The following is a 24,013-nucleotide window of genomic DNA, read 5'->3' as shown; positions in this document are numbered from 1 at the left end:
GAGGACGTTTGAGCGGGAAAAATGTGGCAAAATCTGGAAAGTCTGTAATGAGGTCTTGGGCTAGAGCATCATTGGGCTTCTTGGATTGAATTTGCTGAAGCTGACTAGCTGTGGATTGAGAATGAATCAACTGCTTAACCTTGAGCATATTTTCTGTGAATGAGGCTTCTGCTTTTAATGGGCCTTCAACTTTCTTGGAGACTAGAAAGTCTGTAATGAGGTCTTGGGCTAGAGCGTCAATGGGCTTCTTGGATTGAATTTGCTGAAGCTGACTGGTTGTGGATTGAGAATGAAGCTTAACCTTAAGCATATTTTCTATGAATGAGGCTTCTGCTTGTAATGGGGCTTCAACTTTCTTGGAGACTTAAAAATATGTAATTATTGGAGTTCTTTGTTGTTGTAACTTCTCAGATTTTGAGGGTTTTTTTTTTAATTTTATCCAAGCTCAAACGTTTTTCGTCGTGTTTCAAATCCCTCTATCTAAACTCAAGGTAAGCAATGGGCGTTGAATTTAGTATTCTTATATTCTAAAGTTACTGAATTTGAATAACTGTTGACATTATGTCAATTCAATAGAATCTAGATGCAAACTAAAAGACTTATTTTAGCATATGGATTCACTTGCTTTGATTGATTTATGAATTATTTAGAAATGAGTGTGTTAAATTGTGGTTACAGTTTCAAAACCCGCAACGAAGCAGAGCACGGGTATTCTTACTAGTTCGTACAAAAACAAAAAGAACTATTTTATTTGTTACTATTCTTTTCCTTATTTTTTCATAAAATTAAATTTTTTTTTTTTAAATAAATAATGATTTACTTCATAAATCACCTGACGCTATATTATTAGACTTGCGACGGCACTTTTAGGGACTATTTGTAATAAAAAATAAAAACTCAAAACTATAAATACTGCCAGTTCATCATGTCTCCTCATCTTAAAATGTTATTTTACATCAAGTTCTGACTTGACAAAAAATAACGAGGGAAAAAGGAAACAAAACTAAGTGCCACCAAGCCTCTCAACATTTCTCATGAAATCTACCTTAAGCAAAACTGTTAATACCGTAACCGCCTAACCACCGAAGCCGACAGAGTCACCGGAGTTGGGGCCGCCTACGTGCTCGTCCAAGAAGTGCATCGGTTTTTTGCAACATTTACTTTGGCTTCGAATGTGTCCACCTCCCCATTTTCATCGACATTATTTTCCTTTTCTTGTTGGCCCGATGCTTCTCTGCTATCCTCAGTTTCCTCTTAGCATTCCGCATGGGATCAACGACAGCCATGCGCTTTTCTTCGTTTTTCCTCTTATCCCTTTTCGCCTTGAGATTCTTCCTGATGTCACCGTAAACTAGTACAAACTTTTGGGTGCCTAGTTTCTTTCGTATGCTGTCAGTAACTTCTTGTGCTAACTGCTTCGTATTTTCTGGTACACAAAGGAAAGCAACTTGTCAGATAGCAATTGAAAAACAATAGGAACATGGGATTCAGCCAATATGCCGTAAACGAAACTAACTTCGGGTTTCCATGACACTAAACCCCTCGAGGATTCGACCAGAAAACTACTTGAAACAATGGGGTAATTTGGTTTAGGTCACAGAATATTTTCAATGTTAAGATTGGGCCAATCAACATTTTGTGTTTTCCAAAGGTAAATGAAGATAAATTTTAGCAAGTGGTATAGGGGAAATGACCATCGCAGATATGACATGCAAAGAGCATGAGTGCAAGCTATTTACTGAGGCAACGGAGCCAAAAGCTTTTGGGATATGCAGGAGCAACTTTCTACTCATATGCAACAAAACTGGGCATTGGGAAATAGCATGAGACAAAAAAACTCACCATGAATCACTCTCCCAGAAAATCCTTCGCAAACTTTATACAACGGCAGCAAGATTTCATAGGCATAAAGCCGGCAGTCTTCCTCACTTAAATAGGATGAAACTTTTTGAAAACTATCAAAGACAATTTTCATCTGCATAGACCAAATCACAATTACATTATAAAAAAATTGATCGGAACAGAAAATACAGGCGAATGACAATCTTAACCTTAGTAATAGCTGTTGTAGAAAATATAGACAAATAAAAAATGCTTGGTATGCCTATGCTAATAAACATTCCCAAATATCACCAAAAATTTTAGGAAATCAGTCCTTTTGTACAAACCTGAATTGCCTCCATTTGAAGGGCAGTCTTGCCCATTTTTTTGAGCAGGTTAGAGACGAGCAAGTATCGGATATTCTTAGAGGCGCTTTCATCATTTGGGTCGCATATACCAGAGGTAAGGGATAAAAACATGCTCCTTCCTTTTCTAGCATCGAGCAACTCAAAAGCTCGAAGAAAATGGGCTTGCTCATGCTGTTCAAGGTTGGACCAGAATTGATGTGGATCAGCACACTCTGTTTGTCCAATCAATGAATGCACATGACAAACACTGAACGCAAGATTTTCAGTAATCAGATTGCTGGCAGCATCATCATTGAGTTGTGTCTTCATTTGGCAGCAGAGAGACGCAGCTATCATGAAAAGTCTACTTGGTCTAATAAGATAGTAAATTCCTAATGGTTTTCCATCGTCTTTAGAGGCGGCTTTGGTAGCATCAAAGTACAAAGCTACAAGGCGACTGGAAATGCAGCGTAACCACATGTGTGGATGCAGAAGTAATTCACAAATTGCTGCCCATATATCCTAAATTTTTGCAAAAGAATGGACTTGTTAGAGAAAAAGATTACAACAACTTCAATGTCCAGAGAATAAGTTAAGATTTATCTACCATTAGCATCTTTTATGATAATTTACAATGAATGATAGTATGTTTGACAAACTTGAACCCTCCTGTTTCTGATTACCATAATATGAATTTGCACTTTGTTTGAGGGACTTTTGATAAACCATATTAGATACCACCAACATTAATCACATGGAATATGACAGAAAATTAACATTTTCATGGTAAAAAATATCCATAGACATCAAAACCGTACTCTGAGATGGTTATATATGTATGAGAGATTATGTAGGATTTTATTTTTTTCTTTCTTTTGAACTAACTAGATTCTTAGATTTCTAAGTGACACTGACAAGATCCACAGGCAGCATAGACAGTCCAAAATTTCTCCTACATCTAGAAACTAAAAGTAATAGGATTATGATTGCTCCCACTATAGAATCTCTTTCTAGAAATGAAACTTAAGTGAATCTTGCTTTCTTTATGTAAAGTCGAAAACATGGAAATGAAACTTATCAATTCACAGATCACCTTCCCCCGCCCCCCTTTCTAACTAAAAAAGAAAACAAAAAATAACATGCAAGAACCTTGTGCAACAGTGTATCACATACAACTATACCATATGAAATATTTAGGGAAAAAATAAATAAAATGAAATGTTTATGATGTTTGTCTAATAACATACCTCAAGATCCCTATCAAAGCATAAACTACGAAACTGATGCAGCATTTTCTCCAGCATAACTAACGAATAATATGCCTCCTTCCACAAAGGAATGCTAGTTTCATTAGAAAAGTCTAGTTGCTCATCAGTGACTGTATCAATGGCAGACAGTAAGATACTCTTAGTCACTGGCAATATTCTGTTGATATGCTTAAGAAATTCTTTCTCCACGTCTTCAACTGGCAATAATTTATTGACATGCTTCTGAAATTCTTTATCCATGACTTCAACCAGAAGTCCCAAAACCTGCCAAATACACAAGGGCATTAAGCAAGAGCAATGCGGCACACCCCACCAAAAGGAGACTTACTACTATCAGGATTGGGAATACAACTATGACAATCTCCTCAACTATAGGATTATAATGTTCGACACTATAACATGAGATAGCACAGACAGATATAAGGACGATGCAGATCAAATTTTTGAACACAGTAATGAGTCCCTTCCCTCAGCAAAACACATGCAGTCTTCATACAAAACCTCAATCAAATTGACGGTCATTTCTACTTTCTTTTCTTACTCAACAAATTCCAGAAGGTAAAGTTTAAGAGAGCTTTGGGGTATAGGACAGAGAATTGGGCATATTGTATCAGTTAGGCTCCCCACACACACCAACCACTTTCTTATAAAAGTTCTAGTAACATTAACATACTGAAATCTTGCTAGAGAAATATATCTGAAACAATAGTGTTTCAAGGTTTCTATTCTAGATAACACCATTGCATATACCTATTCTGCGGTAATTAATTCAATAAACTAATTGTTCTCTACAATTGGCGGGGAATTAATATGACAAGACAGTTCACAGAAGAAGAGAAAGAAATCATAGCATTCAAATGAGAAGACTAAATAACTTTAAATTTGAGAAGTTAATGTGAAAACTTTACCTGTGCTGCAGCGCTCCATAATTGCTGCTTCCCACCCAAATACCAAGATAGGCTGTACTCAAGAATGGAACGAAATGAATGTGAGCTTATATAGCCAATGAGACATTTTATAGCAACTCCAGCCAAGGAACGAACTTCATTATCTTGATCATTAGCCAAGCAAATCACCAAATGGACAAAAAAGGTCTGTGACTGCTCATCTACAACGTTTTGTGGAAATTTAGCAATAATTGTGTGGAGCATCTCAAGCACAGTTTTCCTTCCACTTGAATGCTCATACCTGCAACAAGAGTCAAGCCATCATCAAAACACAAAAATAAGGAAAGACAGTCTTCCAAGTCACTATTAGGCACTCACCTCAGATTTGACAGCAGAAAATCCAAATGTTGTTGCAAACGTTTTGTAGAGAGACGATATTCAAGTAAGAATTGCAATAAAATCTTGCTACACTTGTGACGAATTGGTTCTACTTGACTTGTTACCATCAAATTTGCAACTCTTGTTACAAGATCATATATCTCAGGAACAACTAGCCTGCGGTTAACAATTGCCTTTAGAAGTGAAAGAGCAACAAAGGAGGGATTGCTTTCAAGATCAACAAACAATGGAAGCTGAATAAGCAGATGTAACTGATCGGAGGAAAGAGTGATTTTGGTGCCGCGCAGAAGTTCTGTTAACAACCTCAGGCATGACTCCATTTGAGAACCTCCAGTATTACCCGTACTTCCAGCAATACCAAACAGCGCGGCTTTAATACTATCTGCCTGAGATCCGATGGCAGGTAAAGGCAACCTGACCAGTCGGGTGAGGCATCTAAGTGATGCAGATACAACATCTTCATACTTGGATTTCAAGCACTTCCCTAACAGTAAGACAAAAGGATCCAACATCGACAACATTTGTTCATCAGCTTTTCCCAATTTCACATTCTTTATGCGTTTCAGAAATATCCCAAGAGCAAAAACTGAAATAAGATGAGAACATACTGATTTACCACCTGAGACACCCCCCGAGGAAATATCTTTTCCACTCATAAAATTTCGCCGACGTCCATTTACCCATGTAATAAACAAATTCTCAGTCTGACCATTTTCTTCTTTTATTCCATCTTCGATCAGGCCATGTACGAATATAAATAGGTCTGTCTGGTCAACAGTTGGATTGCATTCAATACCAGCACCTATGTGAGTTAACATACTTTCCAATTTTGTCTTGGTTTTTGGTGTCAAATGTTTCTCGAATTGAGCTGTAACAGGTGACAGAAGCTTCAACGCGTGGCTTTTGAATGTTATGCTTTGAGAAATCAATTTCAGGGTTTCAAAAGACTTCTGTTTCTTAGTTTCTTTCATCTTGGAAGCAATCTTTTCAACATCTTTTTCCTCAGCAACATCTCCAAGAATATCATTCGTTGCAATACAAAGGAGATCTTCCAAACAGTAGTCCAATTTTCCACTAATTGGAGTAACAAGAAACTTCGACAAAATAAAGTTTAGTGTGTATCCCAGCACATGTAACTCATATCCCCGTTTCAAGGTAGCTCGCAAAACCTTGACTATAAAATGCAAGTATTCCAGCCCCAACTCCTTCAAACAAGCAGCCAAAGCGGACCTAGCTTCATCACGGATGCTTTCCAATCGATTCTTCAAAAAATTTGAAACTCGATGAACAATGCTAGGCAGCTGTGAGTCCATTACATCTCCAGGAAGCAACCTTAATACTCTTAGTGTAGCAAGACTGATGTTAGCATTGACCTTTTCAGAATCACTCAGTAACTTTTGTATCTTAGGCAGCACGACTTTTTGAAGGCAAGTCTGTATTTCATTTATCGAAACAGAATTGCTACACTTACGCAAGATTGTAGACCCAGTATCAGTGGTCCCTGTGTTGGAATCATTGTCCAAGGAGTCTTTGGCATCTGAAAAGTGAAACTTGTCCAAGATGGAACAAATTAGCCGCAGAAGGAGCTTTTGTTTATTAGGATTCTTGTTCATCTCATTAAAGCATCTCATCAACAACGAGTAGTATGAATTCCATTCCATGTGACTCGAAATCGAAGCAAGGGCCTCTATGCACATATTTTTGACATGTTCTCCTTTTCCTTCATGCTCCTCCAACAACATATTGAAAAAAAGGGGTACAAACACTTTCTTTGTGATACCCTGGGAGAGAGATCAGGAGAGTAGACTTTAGGGACTGAGTTGAAAAAAATTATGAGAAGTGAAACAAATCGAGAAATTCTATTTTGAGAAGAAAAAAAGAGGGAGAGGAAGAGAGAGACCTCTGGCATATAGCTGGTACTGATAACATTCCTAAAGCGTGTCAATGCCCTTGCTCTCCTATGTTTCTGCAGAAGCAAAAGTAAATATGTGAGAACAATTTTGTCACTCCTTTTCCGAACAATTGCTCTCTCTGAAATGATCAACGATTGGTTTACAAAAAGAATATTGCAAGTAAAGATCACTTTTAACAGTAATTTTTGTTTAAAAAGATGACCCAGAAAGAGCCATGGTAGATATAATAAAAAACTCAACCTGTAGGTGAACGATATTGTTGAAAAAATCTATTTCAGCATCATCATCACAAAGATCCTTCAATGAACCCAGATTTGCCACTTCTGGTAGATTTTTCACCATTTGTCTTAGTAAATCAACCCATTCCTGAAACACACCAAATAACCATAAATAGTGCGAAATTTATTAAGCCATGTAGCTTGGAGTTGCAATAAATCATTATTCCTTTCTTTTGCTTTTTTCACCCCATTTTTGCCAGTAATTGGGCATTTCTATGAAATTTCAACACATTTTGTAAGATTTCTTAAAGATTCCATTGGCAGCGACTCTCTGCTTAGCTGTAGTTAGAGATGCATGTGCATAAGCAGGTATATGCAGATTCTGTTAGTGTATTTACAAGATTGTGTGATAGTGCAGATTTGACGTTGTGTTTCGTTGCCATTTATATACCGTCAGACCTGAAGGAACACAAAAACAACTTAATACCTTTCTGACAGAAGTTCCTCTCTTCAAAGCATTGCCCATATGCTTCAAAAGAAACTTGTTTGTTATTCTCTGAATGCATGCTCTGGTCCAACAATGATCATCAGATGCTGACATCTTGTCAGGCATTTCACAGTGGTCTACTTGGCCAAGAATTAGGGCAGCAAATTCAACAAATGAGCGCAATGAATTGTAAGCACTGTGCCTCAAGATTAATTCTTCAGACGACATGTCATAGACACAATGAGACAAAATGACTAATGCATGATCCTCTGGGACTGTATAGAAGATATCAACACTGATCTTTTCATAAGCATTGACAACTTTGTCATAATCAAGGCTACCCAGTTCAGTAACAGAGGTTGCATTCAAGTCCTGTAACAGTTTTGCCTGCATTTGTTTGAAGAGTTACGAGAAAATAAGGACAACATAAAAAAATAACAAAGCCAATGCAATACTACTAATAGAGAAAAAGGGCCACACGATACCACAAATTGAACAGAAGGGTCTGCTCTAGCAACAGCCTCAAGAAGATCACAAATAAAAACACGTTTATCTAGATCAGTAGAAGTAAGTAGTGGAGATACTGCATTAAGAATTTTATTTGTAATCGCATTCCCCAGTATTGGAACCATATCACGAATTACTTGCACTGCTTCAAAACAGAAATCTGCAAGATAAATAGAGGATTTTAAGCATTGCAGGTGGAAAATTTTCACGAAGTACAAAAGCTGAGATTTCCAAGATAGTACTACCTGAATTCTGAGCTCCATTCGCTAAAATCGGAAGCAAGATATCCAAAAATTTCCTGGCTGGCAAAGCATGTTCTATATACTTAGGTAAGAACTGAAAAATTCTTTTCTCTGTCTCTCCTGGGTGTTTATATAATTTCCTGGCACAATAGTAAGTGATGGAGACAACATATCAGATGACACCCTTTCCTTTCCACAAAATTCAACTGGAAAATGACCAGTGCAGAATATAAATGAAAGATGCGGTACAAGGGTAATGCAGAAATCCAAATAGGGGCAAGGCTATTAATTCCTAAATACTATATGGGATCTTTAAAAAGGGAGACGATTTGAATCAACTTGAAGCACTGACTAGGCCACAAATGTATTCTAAATTATAAGATCAAGGACGCAATCACACTTAACAGCAAGAGATAATCAACTGAGTTTATCTCGTGAAAGTTAAACAAATATTCCAAATGAAGACTGGGAAATGCTACTATCGTTTATCTAACTTCATTTTAGTACTAATAGATAATACATGGTGGTAGCCAACTCAGCATCAACTAGGCAGCAAGACAATAAATATGCCTGCTTCAGACAAGGATCCCAAGTCCAGTCAACAAAAGTGCAACAAACCATTTGAAAAGATAGAACCTTTTGATTATGACAAGAGAGCATCCCAAAGGTATTATGCATATTTGATATGTAAAAAGTTTTGGGCACACCTTACAATGGGTCTCACTGTCTGTACTCAACCCACAATATATTTCTTAGGCATTTAACAACCGAACAATGTCATTCAAGTTTCCATGTTGATTTTAATCATCTTAACTGAATTCTGATTTCTGAAGCAAAAATACCTATAGAGTCAATGTGATATGGGTCATAACTCTTAAGATGATATAAGCATCAATAAAAAAATAGCAAATCAGCTGCCTATGAACTAGCATCCGTCCTAGTTCCAAACTAAGGTGACTTTAGAAAATGGATTCGCACAAGCAACAGACAAAAATGCGTCATTGCAAGCACATCAAGAAGGCGGCAAGTCTGTTTTATACTTTCGTATGTATGTGTGTGTGTGTGTGTTTTTCCATGTACACATAAAATGAACCATATTACCTCTTGGCAGCATTATTACTTTGAAAAAGACAATGCAGGTTATCGATGAGTGCTTCAAGGTTTGGGAGTATAACTCCTTTCACAGCACTATCTTCATCACCCCACTCGTGATCAAGAGTCAACAGGTTATCAACAAACTTGAGAACACAAGATACAATAGCTTCAGATGTTGATGTGACCGTTAGAATTGAGAGTATATCAGGAACAAGTTTTTGTTCCCTGCAAAGTAGTGGTACAAGTTTTTGGCTTCTAGACAGCGCAAGAAAACAAGAGAAGAGCGAACTAGGTTTCTGGCCGCTAGATCCTTCCTGCTTGAAACGATCAATTAAAGGCTTGACTGACACAAAGAATAGGTCCCAGAACTCACTACTAAAATCACGATCTTCATACTTGTTGAGAACGAAGGAGATAATTTTCAGGCATAAAGACCTGAGATCCCTAAGCTGCCCCAAAGCTGGGGAGATCTGCAGATAGACCATAAATTTCTCAGTAAATTGCAATAAATTTGTTGACTCAATTTGCAGAAAGAAAACAAAAGTAAGTTTCATGTGCCAAGTAACATAAAATTAACTTCCTGGAAAATGGAACAAAACCAAGAAGGCAACCAGCAAAAACATTTTACATATATCTTGCCATAAGAAAAACTAGTACATTGTGGTAACAAAAGATGTTTCTTTCGTGTTTTGATCAAATCTAAGCACATGCATGTACGTACAAACACTACAGAAAAAGCAAGGACTACAAAAGGACAAATATGAACCAACCAAAATGCTCTTAGAAGTGTTATAAGTGTTCACAAGGCAGTACTTTTTCACTCTACAATTTGTTGATAAAATCGAATATAGATAGACTTCTATATATGATATGAAATTTAACAAAACCGCAAACAGCATCTCAGCATAACTGGAATTTTGGAAGTCAAAACGCTTGAGCCTCATTATGACAAATATCAGATCACTTTAGTTACAGCCCTGAAGAACATACTAATAAAAAATATTATCTTGTCACAAACATGGTATGAGTATTAGGCATATATACAATTTTAATAACATTGAGTAATTTTCTGTGGTTTCAGACTAAAATAATGGAAGCATATATCTATTAACTATACAACACAGTAAACATTCCACTCAAGACTTGGCATCCAGTAAAGTAATACCAGTTTGTGCATCATTGGACAATATTGTGTCACAAAATAAAATAAAATAAAATTGTAGTAGTATCAAGATAGTGGACATCATCTGCACGACCTGACACAAATCATAATTCACAAACTATAGCTTTGTTTTATCTGAAAATAGATGGACACATGAAGTATTACCGAAACATTAGTCTCCACTGCACTATCTTTTCCAAGCAAAGTACGGTTCACATCCAGATTATTTTCCAATGAAGATCCCTTGGCCTTCCCCGCCTCTTTGGCCTTTGCCACCTCAATACTTAAACTGCAGCTTTCTAATAACCGGGCGACACATCCCAGAAGAAAATCAAGAAAGGGATCAACACGCAATATATCAAAAACTCCAATGATATCTTCGATCACATGCAGAAAACCAGATCTTTTCTTCCAAGACAGGGCTGATATACTGCTAACAGTGAAATATTTTAAGAAATGCGATGCCTGAAATTCGGCCAGAGAAACATTTGGCAAAGTCCAAAACCAGTTTGCAGCACCATCACTTCCCATTGGAACAATTTGCAAAGGCTTTACCAACAATGCAAAGAAAAGAGGAAGTTCTTCAACATCAACTTGAGATATGAAACCAAGAACTGACTTCCGATGATTTACTCCTGAATGCTGACACAAACAATAAAGAAAGAAAGCAAGTCATACATGGTAATATAAACTGCAACAATGATGCAAATGAAAAAAGAAATACAATGATGCAGCACATACAAACTCGCACACGTGCATTGATCTGCTGGAAATATTCACACTCCAACTACATAGAATTGACAAAAGAAATATGGAGCTTTCGGAATTGTTATATCATACATAATACCAGTCCACACAAAGCCCCTTCTATCCATATCCTCTATTTTATAGAGGAATCCTACATTTAAAAACTATAACTATATGAAAATATACATGCAAGCAATCTACAGACAATGTTGAGAACTACAGGTCCAGAATGATTAAGAATAAATCATATTGAAAGTTCAAACATACCTTCTGATTAGCATGTTTCTTCAACTTGCGGACTTTGGGCATCAGAAGACGGATAACTATAGGCACCAGGTAAGCTCTGTGATGTTCCTCAATTAGATTGGACTCTCTGGATAAACTCCATGTTGTTAATTCCTCTCTCAAATTATGAAAGCTGGCTAGGTTTTTCAATTGTTGACAGTATGGAAGCAGGAAATCATCTTTCCATATGAACAGACAATCAAGAACCTTTGTTTGTATTTCATCATCATTTTCATCTAAAAGTCTGACAAACAGGAAAATATATAAATAAATAACCAATAGGCGAACCAAAGGACGACAAATGGAGAGTCTACATATCTGGAATTTGTACCAACCTAATTTGTAAAACGTCTTTAAGGAACTGATTTTGATAGAAGGACTTAAGGTTGTGCATCAGTTTCAGCAGGTTTAACCATTCTTTAAGGACACCTTTCCACTCTTTGCCTCTACAAACACTTGCATTGAAAGACCCGATGCTGCAGCTACAAGATAAAGACAAATGAGCACACAAAATATTTTGACTAAAGCCTGTTCAAGTTCACAATATCCAAGAGCAAGTATTCACTAACAAACACAAATCCAAGTAAGAATTACCTTCTAAAGTCTTCGTAACTGTAGCCCACAAACTTCAAAAACAAAGGTAAAATCTGGCGAGACTTGGATTCAATTAGGATCGGAATTCTTTGTAAAGACTGGAGCAATGAAGATAACACGGCCGCAGAAGGTGTACTAGTAGATGTGGAATTAACACACAAATCAAAGTGTCCGAGCAGGCCTGCAAAACAAAAAGAGGATAAACCTGAGCATACAAGAGAACAACTCGATTGCCATTCAGAGTTGAATATACATGATAAACTGATGGGTATAAGTCATCCTTGAAAACCGGGTTACTAAAGAGTGTCCATGTGTTTATACTCTACACAATAAACAGCTTAAAGATACCTAGGGGATGTATATTCCAACACACCCCCTAAGCGGCAAGGCTAGTCAGCTCTCCCCATCCGAACAGGGCGAGTGTCACCAAACACAATTCATCCTTCCTGTCTACCTATGATAATACAATGTCAAACCCATGGGTAGAACTGCTCCATGAAATCCAGCTTATAAAGAAAGGGTTCTCGTGTGTTTGCACACCATACATCCCAAATGTACCCTTGCAATATTACAAAGGAATCATGTCCAACCAATACAATGAAAACTTAAAGGTTGGATATTGGTCACAAAAGAAAAACAGAGAAAAACTGAAGCAACTTATTACCAATATTGCACAACCTGCTTATGAGTACCATAAACCTTCCAGACATATTTTTTTTAATTACCTGGACAATGAGAATTTCTTAAATTTATAGAGGTTGTCTGGAACACACAAAAATTAAGAAACATAACTAAATGACCATAGGATAATTAGAGTCTGGATATTCATTCTGGATATAAAATATAATAGGAAATATCAAGTTGTTACATACCAATTGACTTGTTGGTCGTCCCAGAATTTACTTTGTCAATTTGATCGAAGGATGCTTGAAATCTCGATTGGCATTGTTCAAAATAATTAACAAAATTTTCCCACACAAGTCCAATGTTTTGGCTAATCAGAACTGCAAGGCACTCTGATGCAGGATTCCAAAGGTAACTAAACCGGTTATGGAAGATACCAATCATCCCATTCAAAACAAGGGGCAGATAAGCTTCAGCTATTCTACCAGCAGAGAGGGCCATCTGTATTCTAGAAATCAAGAGAGTAACTTTCCTGCTGGTAGAAATTGAAAGAGGAGTTGACTCAATGGAGAGAAGGAGAGCAAGAACCTGACATTTGAAGCGAAATCAATATGGAAGTTCATAAACAGAATATTGATTCCAACACGAATAGCATGAAGAAAGAGAAGCATACATTTAAGCTGTGTTTATCCACATGACAAGTTGGAGAAACTTCAGTTCTCATTTTCTTTGCAACTGGGTAATCCTCTGTGAAAGTATTGCAATTTAGAGTTTCAAAGTGGCACAATATTCGAAGAGTTGAAGCGCGAATCTCTCTGTCTGACTGGCATAAATTATCAGCAAATATGTCTAAAGCCTCTACAGCCATGTCTGCTTTTAATTCTGGATGATATGTTCTAGACTCGGTGTCTCCTTCCATCATAGACCTACTATTTGTAATAGCAAGAGGTCATGTAATGCATGATTTTATACAGAACTGATTTATAACTCAATACCATACTTAACTTTTAAAAAGGGGAAAAATCTACATTACGGAAATAGTCATACCCGTACACCGAATCCAAAAAATCAGCAACAGCAACCAACACTTGTGCACATGATTTGTGTCTCTTTCCAAGATGCAAAAATCTGCTTGTTTCGTCAAGCTCAGATTTTTTACCACGTATCATTTTGTAATAGGAATTCAGGGTAGCACCAATTAGGCTCTCCCAAGTGTGCTTAGGAAAACCTGCAACATTGTCTGCAAGAGTAGCACATGAACAAAATGTCAAGGGCTAGAAATGGTCCAGGCATATCTGTAAACATTCCCTAAATACATCACAAACATACTTAACTCAACCAAACCAACAGATCAAACCATCATAGTCATTCAGACAAAGAATATGCGGTGAAAATAATAAAATAGTAAAATACTGATAAAAATAACAGTGCATTCTAATACACCATCTAAACACAGATTCTCCTTCTACTCAAGTTTAAAAAAACGATATATAAATAAATATATATATATGTATATATATTACACTTGAAACAGAAAGGGACAGGGCATCAAAGAATTATCAAGCAACAAACTAATAATAAAAGATGAGGTAGTGTACCAGCTTCAATCATCAGAATTTGATCATATGCATTTATTAAATCCTTTAACAAGGATAAATCATTTTCAGATTCTACTACTTGGGGAAAGCAGTTGATGGTTCCCCACAGCAGAGCCAAGTCAACTTCAAGAATTATTGTGGATGATGAGTCCCCATTTCCAATACCCTTTAAAACCCCAACCCAGTTGTTGATAGTCCCACGCAGAAAATCTTGAATCCTTGAAACTCTTTCAGGTGTTTCATCTAAGAAGGTCAAGCTTTGGATTTCCGTTTGCTGTTTTTCACAGAAGGTGAGTAACAAATAAATAACATCTTCCTGGGAAGTTTCTATTAAATCATTCATCGCCCTGAAAATTCAATTAAAAATGTTAAAAGCCAGATAATAGATATAATACAGAAACACTCTAGAGAAAGTTAAAATATCGATCTTACCTTAAAATGTTAGCTCTGAAGATATTTACAATGCAAACATCCTCTTTTAATAATTCTCGAACAAAACCCAACAAGCTGTAGCACCAAGCTTCATATGTCAAACAAACTAATCCAATAAAAAGAGAAAAACAGAAAAGCAACTCCAGAAACCCAAAGACTTTGTTCGAGGCAGTACCTTGGGTTCTTTAGATCAAATACAGGAGCCCACTGCAATGAACAGCTAGAGATGGTTGACATATCACTTAAATTGTGCAGTCCCCTAAGAATACAGAGCATTAACTCTAAAAGCTTATCAACAACATCAGATGAAGACTCCTCTGTCATTGGAATGCCCTTAGGCATGACCAACCCCACAATTTCAATCATTTGTTGGTAATCTGTCAAATGTGGCAGTACAAAGAACAGACAAACACATCATTACTTTCTTCTCTTTTTTTTTTTTTTTTGGCTAAAGGGAATTATATTAGGAGAGGGAAAAAGCAAACAGAGAGGCTGGTCCAGCATACCAGACCAAACACCCCAGCCACAACAAGGAAAAGAAAACCAACTAACGAAAACAATCGACAGCCTAAAACACAAACACATCATTACTAAAGAGCAAGGAATGCTTGACAGTAAAATAAAGGACTCAGGCAAACAAAAACATTCTTATCACTCACCAGAAACCCTTTGGCCATTCTTAACTTGCACAGTAGAAACAAGCAACGACAACAGGCGGCTTAAACGTTCAACACCTCCATTAATCACAGAGTCAGTTATTTCCCGATATAAGCAATTGAACATTAAGTTCAATTCCTTGGAGTCCAAATCCACACATAAACTTTCTAACGCAGACTTTAAGACTTCAAGAACAGTCTCTGAACCTGCAGGAGAAAGAGAGAGGGTCAAAGACAAGCAAAACCAATATAACTCCCAAATATATAGTTTATGGTCCAATAATATTTTATAAACATACTGCTGCATTACACATAACATACAAATTGAAGAGAGAACAACAAAGTCAATGTACAAATGAACAATTAAACCCAAAAAAACATATAATTTAGATTTTACTACCAACATCATTTTTCCCCTAAACCACACAATCATTCTCACATAACACTTTAGCAAGCCATAATTGCTAACATACTCGGGTAGTCTTGGATTAGTATCAGATGAACCTTGACCGACAACAAAGTATTCATGCATCAACTGTGAATATAGAAACAAAAAATACACTTTTACCATAAACAATAATTAATAGCAATATGATATAAAAATAGGTAAAAGCATAGTGAACAAGCTTTCCACTGACTCTACATGAGTGAGCTTTAAAATCCAGCTACCCTAGACATTCAATAACATCCAAAAATACATCTAATCAATTTTTCAAGACATCTAAAATAAACGTACATAAAGCCTTTGTTTAGAGAAAAACTTGCCTTCGTTGAATTGTTCACCAATGCAAAGTATCAAGTCGTCCATCAGGAAATGCAACACTCTCTCAGCTCTAGAATGGAACCTTGATGAGGTTCCTCTCATGACAAAATACAGTAATTTACTGACTCCCTCTTTTCTAGTATCAGTTGATTTCTTCACAACTTCAAACATGATCTTTCTGACACCTGTGCCAATTCAATGAGGACAAAAATTTATCAATTCCCATTAAAGGAACTTACTTCAAGTCTTCAACAGAACACTAGAATATACGGCAATATGGCCAACAATTTACTGTTATCTAAACTAAAATTACATATCCAGCTACAAGTGCTTAGAATCATAAAATATTAATTAAGACATAAAGGAAGTCAGTTTTCCATCAGATGTATGTAGTGCATATCAAGTTAGAAACTACAGATTATTATTCATTAATCACAGTATATCACAAATTTGATTGTATCATGGGAAAAACACAAACATCTAGATGATAATTGTCACCACATTAAACATGAGATGAAGAGTCAGTTAAAACACATAGAATTGCATTGTTTTGAAGTAAAAAAAAAGGTCCCTCAATCATTCAAAATAAATAAGCTATAAAGCATGCTTCAAGGGGACCTGTATAGAGATAATCCTACATTTCCCATCAAAAAAAAATCCAACAGGCTAAAAGTGAAAACATAAAATATGCAAGGTTGTACCTTCTTTAAGTTGTTCAAAAGGTGCATTTCTCAGCAAGAATGAGACCGCTTCTGCCATAAATTTTTGGATGTGATATTTTGGATAGTACCTCAATTTTACGGTAACCCTGCAAAATGCATGTATATATATTATATACATATATTTATATATATCATAAGAACTGAGATTATGAGAGGAAAGAGAGTAAAAATGCATCCTCACATGAAATTGCAATGTAACAATCACTTATTCGTACAAATTGGACCAAAGGGAACTCAATACCAAAATTTTCAAAACTCAAAGAAAACACTAACTAAGCCTGATTAACATATTTTTCAAATAATCTGATATTTCTCAAAGAAATATTTTCACCATCAAATTCTGAAAGTTAAAATAGACATATTTTTGTCTACAATAAATGCACATGGTTTGCTTCAACGTAATAATCAAAATAACTAAGTGATACAGGAACTTACTTTAGTATATGCTTAATCTTTTGTACAAGATATTTTTGTAAGTACATCATAATAGATGACCAAGATGTAAAGATCTGCACAAAACCACCGTACACTATGAGTTCATGTCGAAATTAAAATGCCAACCTGTAAACCTAATAAAAATTAAAATTAAATAACAATCCTTAAAATAAATTGGACCTGCTCAATGATCTCTGGCTCCCTATCTGTACCACTTTCTAGAAGAGACACTAGAGAATCAGCAATCCTCGGCAAGAAACTGGAAGAAGAAGAAGAAAAACCACGTAGAGTGACCATAAATACATGCATCAAAAGCAAAAGGGCATGATGGGATTCTACAGTACACTGGAGCAAGTCGCCTTGAATATTCAATACCAATTAAGGAAGTAAAAGCAACAAACAACAAGCAGCTCCAAGTTAAATTCATTCTAAAGGATGACGAAACTCACGGGATAAAGTCCTCCAGGAGATCTCTCGACAGAGCGGCGATTAACCTGCCCAAGAACACAGCTTATTGAGAAAGAAAACAAAAATCTCCAATCTCGGAAAACATTAAATTCCAACTAAACAATCAAATATCTCAAAAGGGTTGGCGTCCAATAAGCTAACATACGTGAGAATGGGCTCAAGCGACAGCCTTGCATCCATCTGTAATCTCGAAACGAGTTCTGAGATTATGGTTTCCTTGTGCAACAGAATCAAAGGCAACGTTTGGACCAACGGCATCATTTGCTCATAGAAAGAGATGAAATCCTCAGCCGTGTTCAGTTCCTACACCCGAATCAGCAAAACAATCATGAAACCAAAAACCCAGAAGAAAAAAAATACATATACATATACACACATATATACATATGGAGAAAAATCTTAAGCAAACTTGAAGAATTACCCTCCATTCGATGAGGCAGTCCCGGAAAAAAGTAGAGCCCTCATGCGGCTCCGACTTAACTTTATCGAGGCTTCGGAAAACATCGATTTCGACATCATCAAGTCTCTCAGAGAAATTCTTGAACTGCAAATACAAAAGCCAGCAAATAAAATTACCAAAAAAATAATTTGAAGCATGAAATAAGACGAACAAAGAGCTGGAAGCTTCAAACGGCGGCGTGAGAAAGAGGGCTTACAACGAAACGGCGGCGTCCGGGGGATTTGTTGAGGGACTTGACGGCCTGAGCTTGGGAAAGAGTGGCCATGGTGGACTGAGAAAGCGGGTGGAGAAGAAGGGGGAGGGTTTTGGTTCGGGGAGGCTGCTCGCCTCTCTTCTTCTTGGAGTTCAGCAGCGCTACTGGTGAAACCGACCTTCGACTTTTGGAATGGGGTTTAACAACCCGAGAAGGAGGCTATTGGGTTTTGGGTCGGGGCAGGTCGGTTTTTGAATTTTTGTTTTTAATTTTTTGGAGTTAAGGCCTGTACAATCATACTCACCAGGGTTAGGAATAATTAATATTTGCCCATCTTATAGAGCAAAATGATAACCATACCCAAATTTTCTTCTCATGTACACTCATGATTAATTTTAATCATAATTTTCGTTTAATCAATTCAGTTTCGGTGACTTAAATAAAAAGAGGTGTGTAGGAGAGAAAAATTAATGATGTGTGGTTATCATTGTGCAAATATGTTCTAGGCCTGCATTTGCTTTTACCAATTGTGCAAAGATCTATATCATGAAATAATAAAAAATTAAAAAAAAAAAAAAAAGGTGCACGAATACCTTTCTCGGCTAGTGTTGAAGTGTTCTTTTTCTTCTGGTTGGAAAAGTTGAATTGTTGTTAAGTCTGCTGCTCAACAAGATTTCCTTCAGAACGGGGTTGTTTATATCCTGCAACCACACGGTGTAAAATAAGTTACTTGAAAGAGAACAGCATCTTCCAAAACATTGTTAAACCACCGATCTATTCATTTAGAGAAACATGAATGAGATGTAATAAGAATTTGACAATGGAAACGTATTCGACTTGTCTGATGCAGATTTGAAATCATTTTAACTTAGTACCAAATCCTATTTCTAATCATAGAAGCCCTATATGACCCAAACTAGTTAAAACCAAACCAAAGCCAATTAAAGGAGTAATCTCAGCCACTGTTTAAAAGCAATATGGACCACTGGATCATTCAGTTAGTAAAGATACTTCGATGGCTGTAGAGCGAAAGCTAGGCTAAGATATTTGTCAGGATCTTTCAAAGTTATCTTTGGCTTATTTTGTTTATTATCATGAGCATTGAATCAATTAAATCCATTACAATATTTTTATGAGTTTAATATTGACTCAAGCAATTTGCCATCGTCCAGAAAAAGCTCACAGATGCTGATAATAAAGAGTGCGGCCAACTATATTTAGGGACTTTTATCTGACTTACAATATTTAATTAAACCTGATGCATCAGTAAGATTATGTTTATGTCTATCAACTGACTTCCAAAAATGTATTACCTTGGGGCATGGATTCCAAGAACTATAAAAGGAAGTGAAGTGAGCACATTCACGAATGTTTCTGTAACACTCTGATCACCTGATAAAACGGGAAAATATGTAAGCAAATATTTGTTTGTCATGCAAGAAATTGGATTGCAAACCAGATGAAGATTAAAAAATGCTTTTATATCTAAAATACCTTGAATGCAGCAGCCCTGGATGGGCTTCAAGCATGGCGGTCTTTGCTGCCACACTCGCCTGAAAACAAGTAGACAAAGTTAAATAAGTATTTGAATGTAGCATGACATCAAGACTGCAGAAATTCATCACAATTATCTTAAATAAATACTATTCATTGCTTAGTCTTGTCCTGTTGATGGGAACTATGCATAATCCAAAATATTAATAGCGTATGTTGATAAACAAGTCTCATTAAAGCAATGATATTGCCTGCACTACCAAAAAATAAAAAATAAAAGATCAATCGACAGTGTGCAAACTGCATACTTACTAATGCAAAATCAAGCTTCTTAAATTGAGAATTGCAAACAGTTCCATGTGCTTTCATAGCCATGCTCCCTTGAAACAAAATGAAGCATAGTTTGATGCAAACAGCGGAAAGGATAAGCTAATTGATTATGCAGCGGTTCATCTTCATCATCCTCTATTCACAGCATATGCCAATCCATATCAAAGCAGAAAGTTGAACAACTTTTACATCCAACCCCTAACAGACTACACCTACACTAAAATGCTAAATCATGAAAAGGGAAAGAAGATTGACTGGCTTTTTGCGCACTCTTACCTGTATATCACAATCTAACACATATAGGCGAGTGATTCATTAAAGATACTTCGATGTAGCAAAATATATGCATCCAGGTTTCTGATTGCGGTCTTGTTTTTGGGAAGCTTACCTTTGGTTCACTAAATATGATAACAAAAACCAGAAAACGAAGGAAGATAAGTAACAAGTTTATTCTGCCAACCTTGGGGCCAACGACTCTATCAGCAAGGAAGTTAGGAAAACCAACATGAACAGAAACCCAAATCCTACGACAGATGCCAACAACAATCAACCCAACATACAAATTCAATCCTAACCCATCAACAATCGAGTGCGCGTGCAGCAAAATCACAAACCCTAATCGTAGTGAAACCCTACAATGAACTGCAATTTCACCCTAATCCCTAAATAACAAAAACCCATCGCAAATCACAAACCCTTACCTTGATTTTGGGACTTGATTCCCGTCGGCTTCGAGATTCGTGTGGCTACCCGTCGTTTAGAACGAGAAGGAAGAGAGAAGTCTATGGGAAAGAGAGAGGGAAGACAAGTCTGGGTTAAAGATTTGGGGATCAAGGTTGCGAAGAGGAGAGATGAGCAAGAGGGAAGAGATAGAGGAGACGCAGGACTTTACTCCTGCAATTTGATTTGCAATTTGAGCAAGAGGAAAGTCTGCAATTTAAGCAAGAGGAAGAGGAAAAGAGCTCTGCAATTTGAGGAAAAGAGGTCTACGGAAAGAAAAACCGAGAGGAAAAGAGGATAGGATACATGGTTGCAAAACTTGGAAAAATTGAAAAAAAACGCCTATTTTTCGCTGCGGAGCGCCAAAATTATCAATTCGCGTGACTTAGGTATACAATTCGACGCCACGCAAGGTGAGGGTTTTTTTTTTTTTTTTTTAAAGTATTAAAATAATTACCAAAAATGTGACTTTACTCCTTTCAAGTTCAATTTTTATTTCACATAAACCCCACAATAATATATTATTAAAAAAAAACCCATAATAATTTTTTTTACATATATATCATTCAATTTCTTAACTGTTATAAGTACAAAATAAATAAATTAAAATCTACTTACTAAATACATATACCATTGCACTTGATGGGAAACACATTGTACGAAACTAGTTTCAACGATCCAACCTTCAAACTTGTTTGTATATGCTTCGAGATCGCATACGCCAAAAATAGGAAGAAAAAAAATTTAGAGATCAAGTAACGCGACAAAACTTTTCGACGGTTATAAATGAAAAATAACGATTTAACGGTAGTTTTAACTCCGATTTTGATGATTTTTTACAGCTACACTCCTTGACCCTATATGAATACAATGAACTAATTCGATCGTCAATTTAAAGTATTTACACAAGTGGATACCACAAAATCTTATGTTATACTTAATGAAAGTATTAATAAACTCGTAAGTGTTAGTAAATCTAACATTTTGATGGGAAACACATTGTACGAAACTAGTTTCAACGATCCAACCGTCAAACTTGTTTGTATATGCTTCGAGATCGCATACGCCAAAAATAGGAAGAAAAAAAAACATTTAGAGACCAAGTAACGCGACAAAACTTTTCGACGGTTATAAATAAAAAATAACAATTTAACGGTAGTTTTAACTCCGATTTTGATGATTTTTTACAGCTACACTCCTTGACCCTATATGAATACAATGAACTAATTCGATCGTCAATTTAAAGTATTTACACAAGTGGATACCAGAAAATCTTATGTTATACTTAATGAAAGTATTAATAAACTCTTAAGTGTTAGTAAATCTAACATTTTGATGGGAAACACATTGTACGAAACTAGTTTCAACGATCCAACCGTCAAACTTGTTTGTATATGCTTCGAGATCGCATACGCCAAAAATAGGAAAAAAAAAACATTTAGAGATCAAGTAACGCGACAAAACTTTTCGACGGTTATAAATAAAAAATAACAATTTAACGGTAGTTTTAACTCCGATTTTGATGATTTTTTACAGCTACACTCCTTGACCCTATATGAATACAATGAACTAATTCGATCGTCAATTTAAAGTATTTACACAAGTGGATACCACAAAATCTTATGTTATACTTAATGAAAGTATTAATAAACTCTTTAAGTGTTAGTAAATCTAACATTTTGATGGGAAACACATTGTACGAAACTAGTTTCAACGATCCAACCGTCAAACTTGTTTGTATATGCTTCGAGATCGCATACGCCAAAAATAGGAAAAAAAAAACATTTAGAGATCAAGTAACGCGACAAAACTTTTCGACGGTTATAAATGAAAAATAACGATTTAACGGTAGTTTTAACTCCGATTTTGATGATTTTTTACAGCTACACTCCTTGACCCTATATGAATACAATGAACTAATTCGATCGTCAATTTAAAGTATTTACACAAGTGGATACCACAAAATCTTATGTTATACTTAATGAAAGTATTAATAAACTCTAAGTGTTAGTAAATCTACCATTTTGATGGGAAACACATTGTACGAAACTAGTTTCAACGATCCAACCGTCAAACTTGTTTGTATATGCTTCGAGATCGCATACGCCAAAATGTGTATAATAATAAATTTAAAATGTGTATAATAATAAATTTAAAATTTAGTGCAATGACATTAAATAAGATATCTATAAAACAAAAATATAATATGAGTTTGAATTCAGTACACATTAAGAGACTAAAATCAATATACAATCTGACACCAGATTTTTATTAAATTTTAATCGTCTTAAAAGATTAAAGTTCAAAAATACAATTCTCGACTTGCCAATCTATTTGTTTACTAACACATGGAATTGAAAAAATTTAGCTTGTTAGTTACTAACACGTGGATCAGGAATTTAGCTTGTTAGCTTGTTAGTTGTTGCGGGTGTGCTGCATGCTGCTTCCTTGGCCGTAATCTGCTCCTTCACTCCCACCACAGGTTGCTGTGAACAAACATAAGTAAATACATAGAACTCTGAATAATTTAGCCTATGTGGACATATACACCTGATCCAAATGAAGTCGTTGACCCAAACTGACTAAGTAAAGTCGTTGACTTTGCGTGACGTATGTGGCGTCGCGCAAAACAGCTTTGCGCTTTTGCGTGACGCCACATACGTCACGCAAAGATCTTTTGCGCGACGTAAGTGCACGTGCGTCGCGCAAAGCTGTTTTGCGCGACTCACGTAGCCCTGCGTCACGCAAAGTCAACAGAAAAAGCGGTAAAGCTTACTTGCTTTAGCGCCAAAATCTTGCGGGACGCACAAAACGTCGCGCAAATGGCCTTTGCGCGACGAAGATTGGCGTCACGCAATACCGTTTTGCGTGACGCAAGGGCACTTACGTCGCGCAAAACAGTATTGAGCGACGCCAATCTTCGTCGCGCAAAGTGCAGTCGCGCAAAGGCCATTTGCGCGACGTTTTGTGTTTAACGTCACGCAAACATACTTTGCGCGACGTATTTAGCTGCGTCGCGCAAACATGTTTTTGTACTAGTGAAAACAATCATGAAACCAAAAACCCAGAAGAAAAAAAATACATATACATATACACACATATATACATATGGAGAAAAATCTTAAGCAAACTTGAAGAATTACCCT

At 36.3% G+C, this 24,013-nt stretch overlaps 1 protein-coding gene across 4 annotated transcripts; it reads right to left on the bottom strand.

Annotated features, from left to right (window-relative positions):
- Positions 1-904: 904 nt before the first annotated feature.
- LOC137707724 (uncharacterized) lies at positions 905-21,170 on the bottom strand. Of its 4 annotated transcripts, none has more exons than XM_068446628.1 (35): positions 20,849-21,170; positions 19,818-19,876; positions 19,637-19,715; positions 18,917-19,024; positions 18,327-18,609; positions 18,092-18,214; positions 17,816-17,973; positions 17,652-17,696; positions 17,383-17,461; positions 17,203-17,276; positions 16,747-16,853; positions 16,048-16,230; positions 15,286-15,489; positions 14,802-15,003; positions 14,627-14,701; positions 14,195-14,541; positions 13,644-13,836; positions 13,270-13,525; positions 12,845-13,184; positions 11,973-12,153; positions 11,714-11,860; positions 11,361-11,622; positions 10,512-10,988; positions 9,191-9,654; positions 8,093-8,229; positions 7,826-8,007; positions 7,341-7,727; positions 6,876-7,001; positions 6,623-6,688; positions 4,702-6,503; positions 4,345-4,624; positions 3,416-3,700; positions 2,169-2,690; positions 1,843-1,975; positions 905-1,426 (listed from the first exon to the last, which is right to left on the bottom strand). In XM_068446628.1, the coding sequence occupies exons 5-35, from the start codon at positions 18,393-18,395 to the stop codon at positions 1,158-1,160; spliced, it is 8,175 nt and encodes a 2,724-aa protein (XP_068302729.1). In that variant the 5' UTR covers positions 18,396-18,609; positions 18,917-19,024; positions 19,637-19,715; positions 19,818-19,876; positions 20,849-21,170; the 3' UTR covers positions 905-1,157. The 4 variants fall into 4 exon arrangements, with proteins under 4 accessions (XP_068302729.1, XP_068302731.1, XP_068302730.1 ...); XM_068446630.1 differs by having other exon boundaries at positions 11,714-11,854; XM_068446629.1 differs by having other exon boundaries at positions 13,270-13,522.
- Between the last annotated feature and the right edge of the window lie 2,843 nt (positions 21,171-24,013).

Source organism: Pyrus communis, chromosome 11 (genome assembly GCF_963583255.1).
Source record: "Pyrus communis chromosome 11, drPyrComm1.1, whole genome shotgun sequence".
NCBI lineage: Eukaryota > Viridiplantae > Streptophyta > Magnoliopsida > Rosales > Rosaceae > Pyrus > Pyrus communis.
This window is presented reverse-complemented; position numbering and strand designations above follow the sequence as displayed.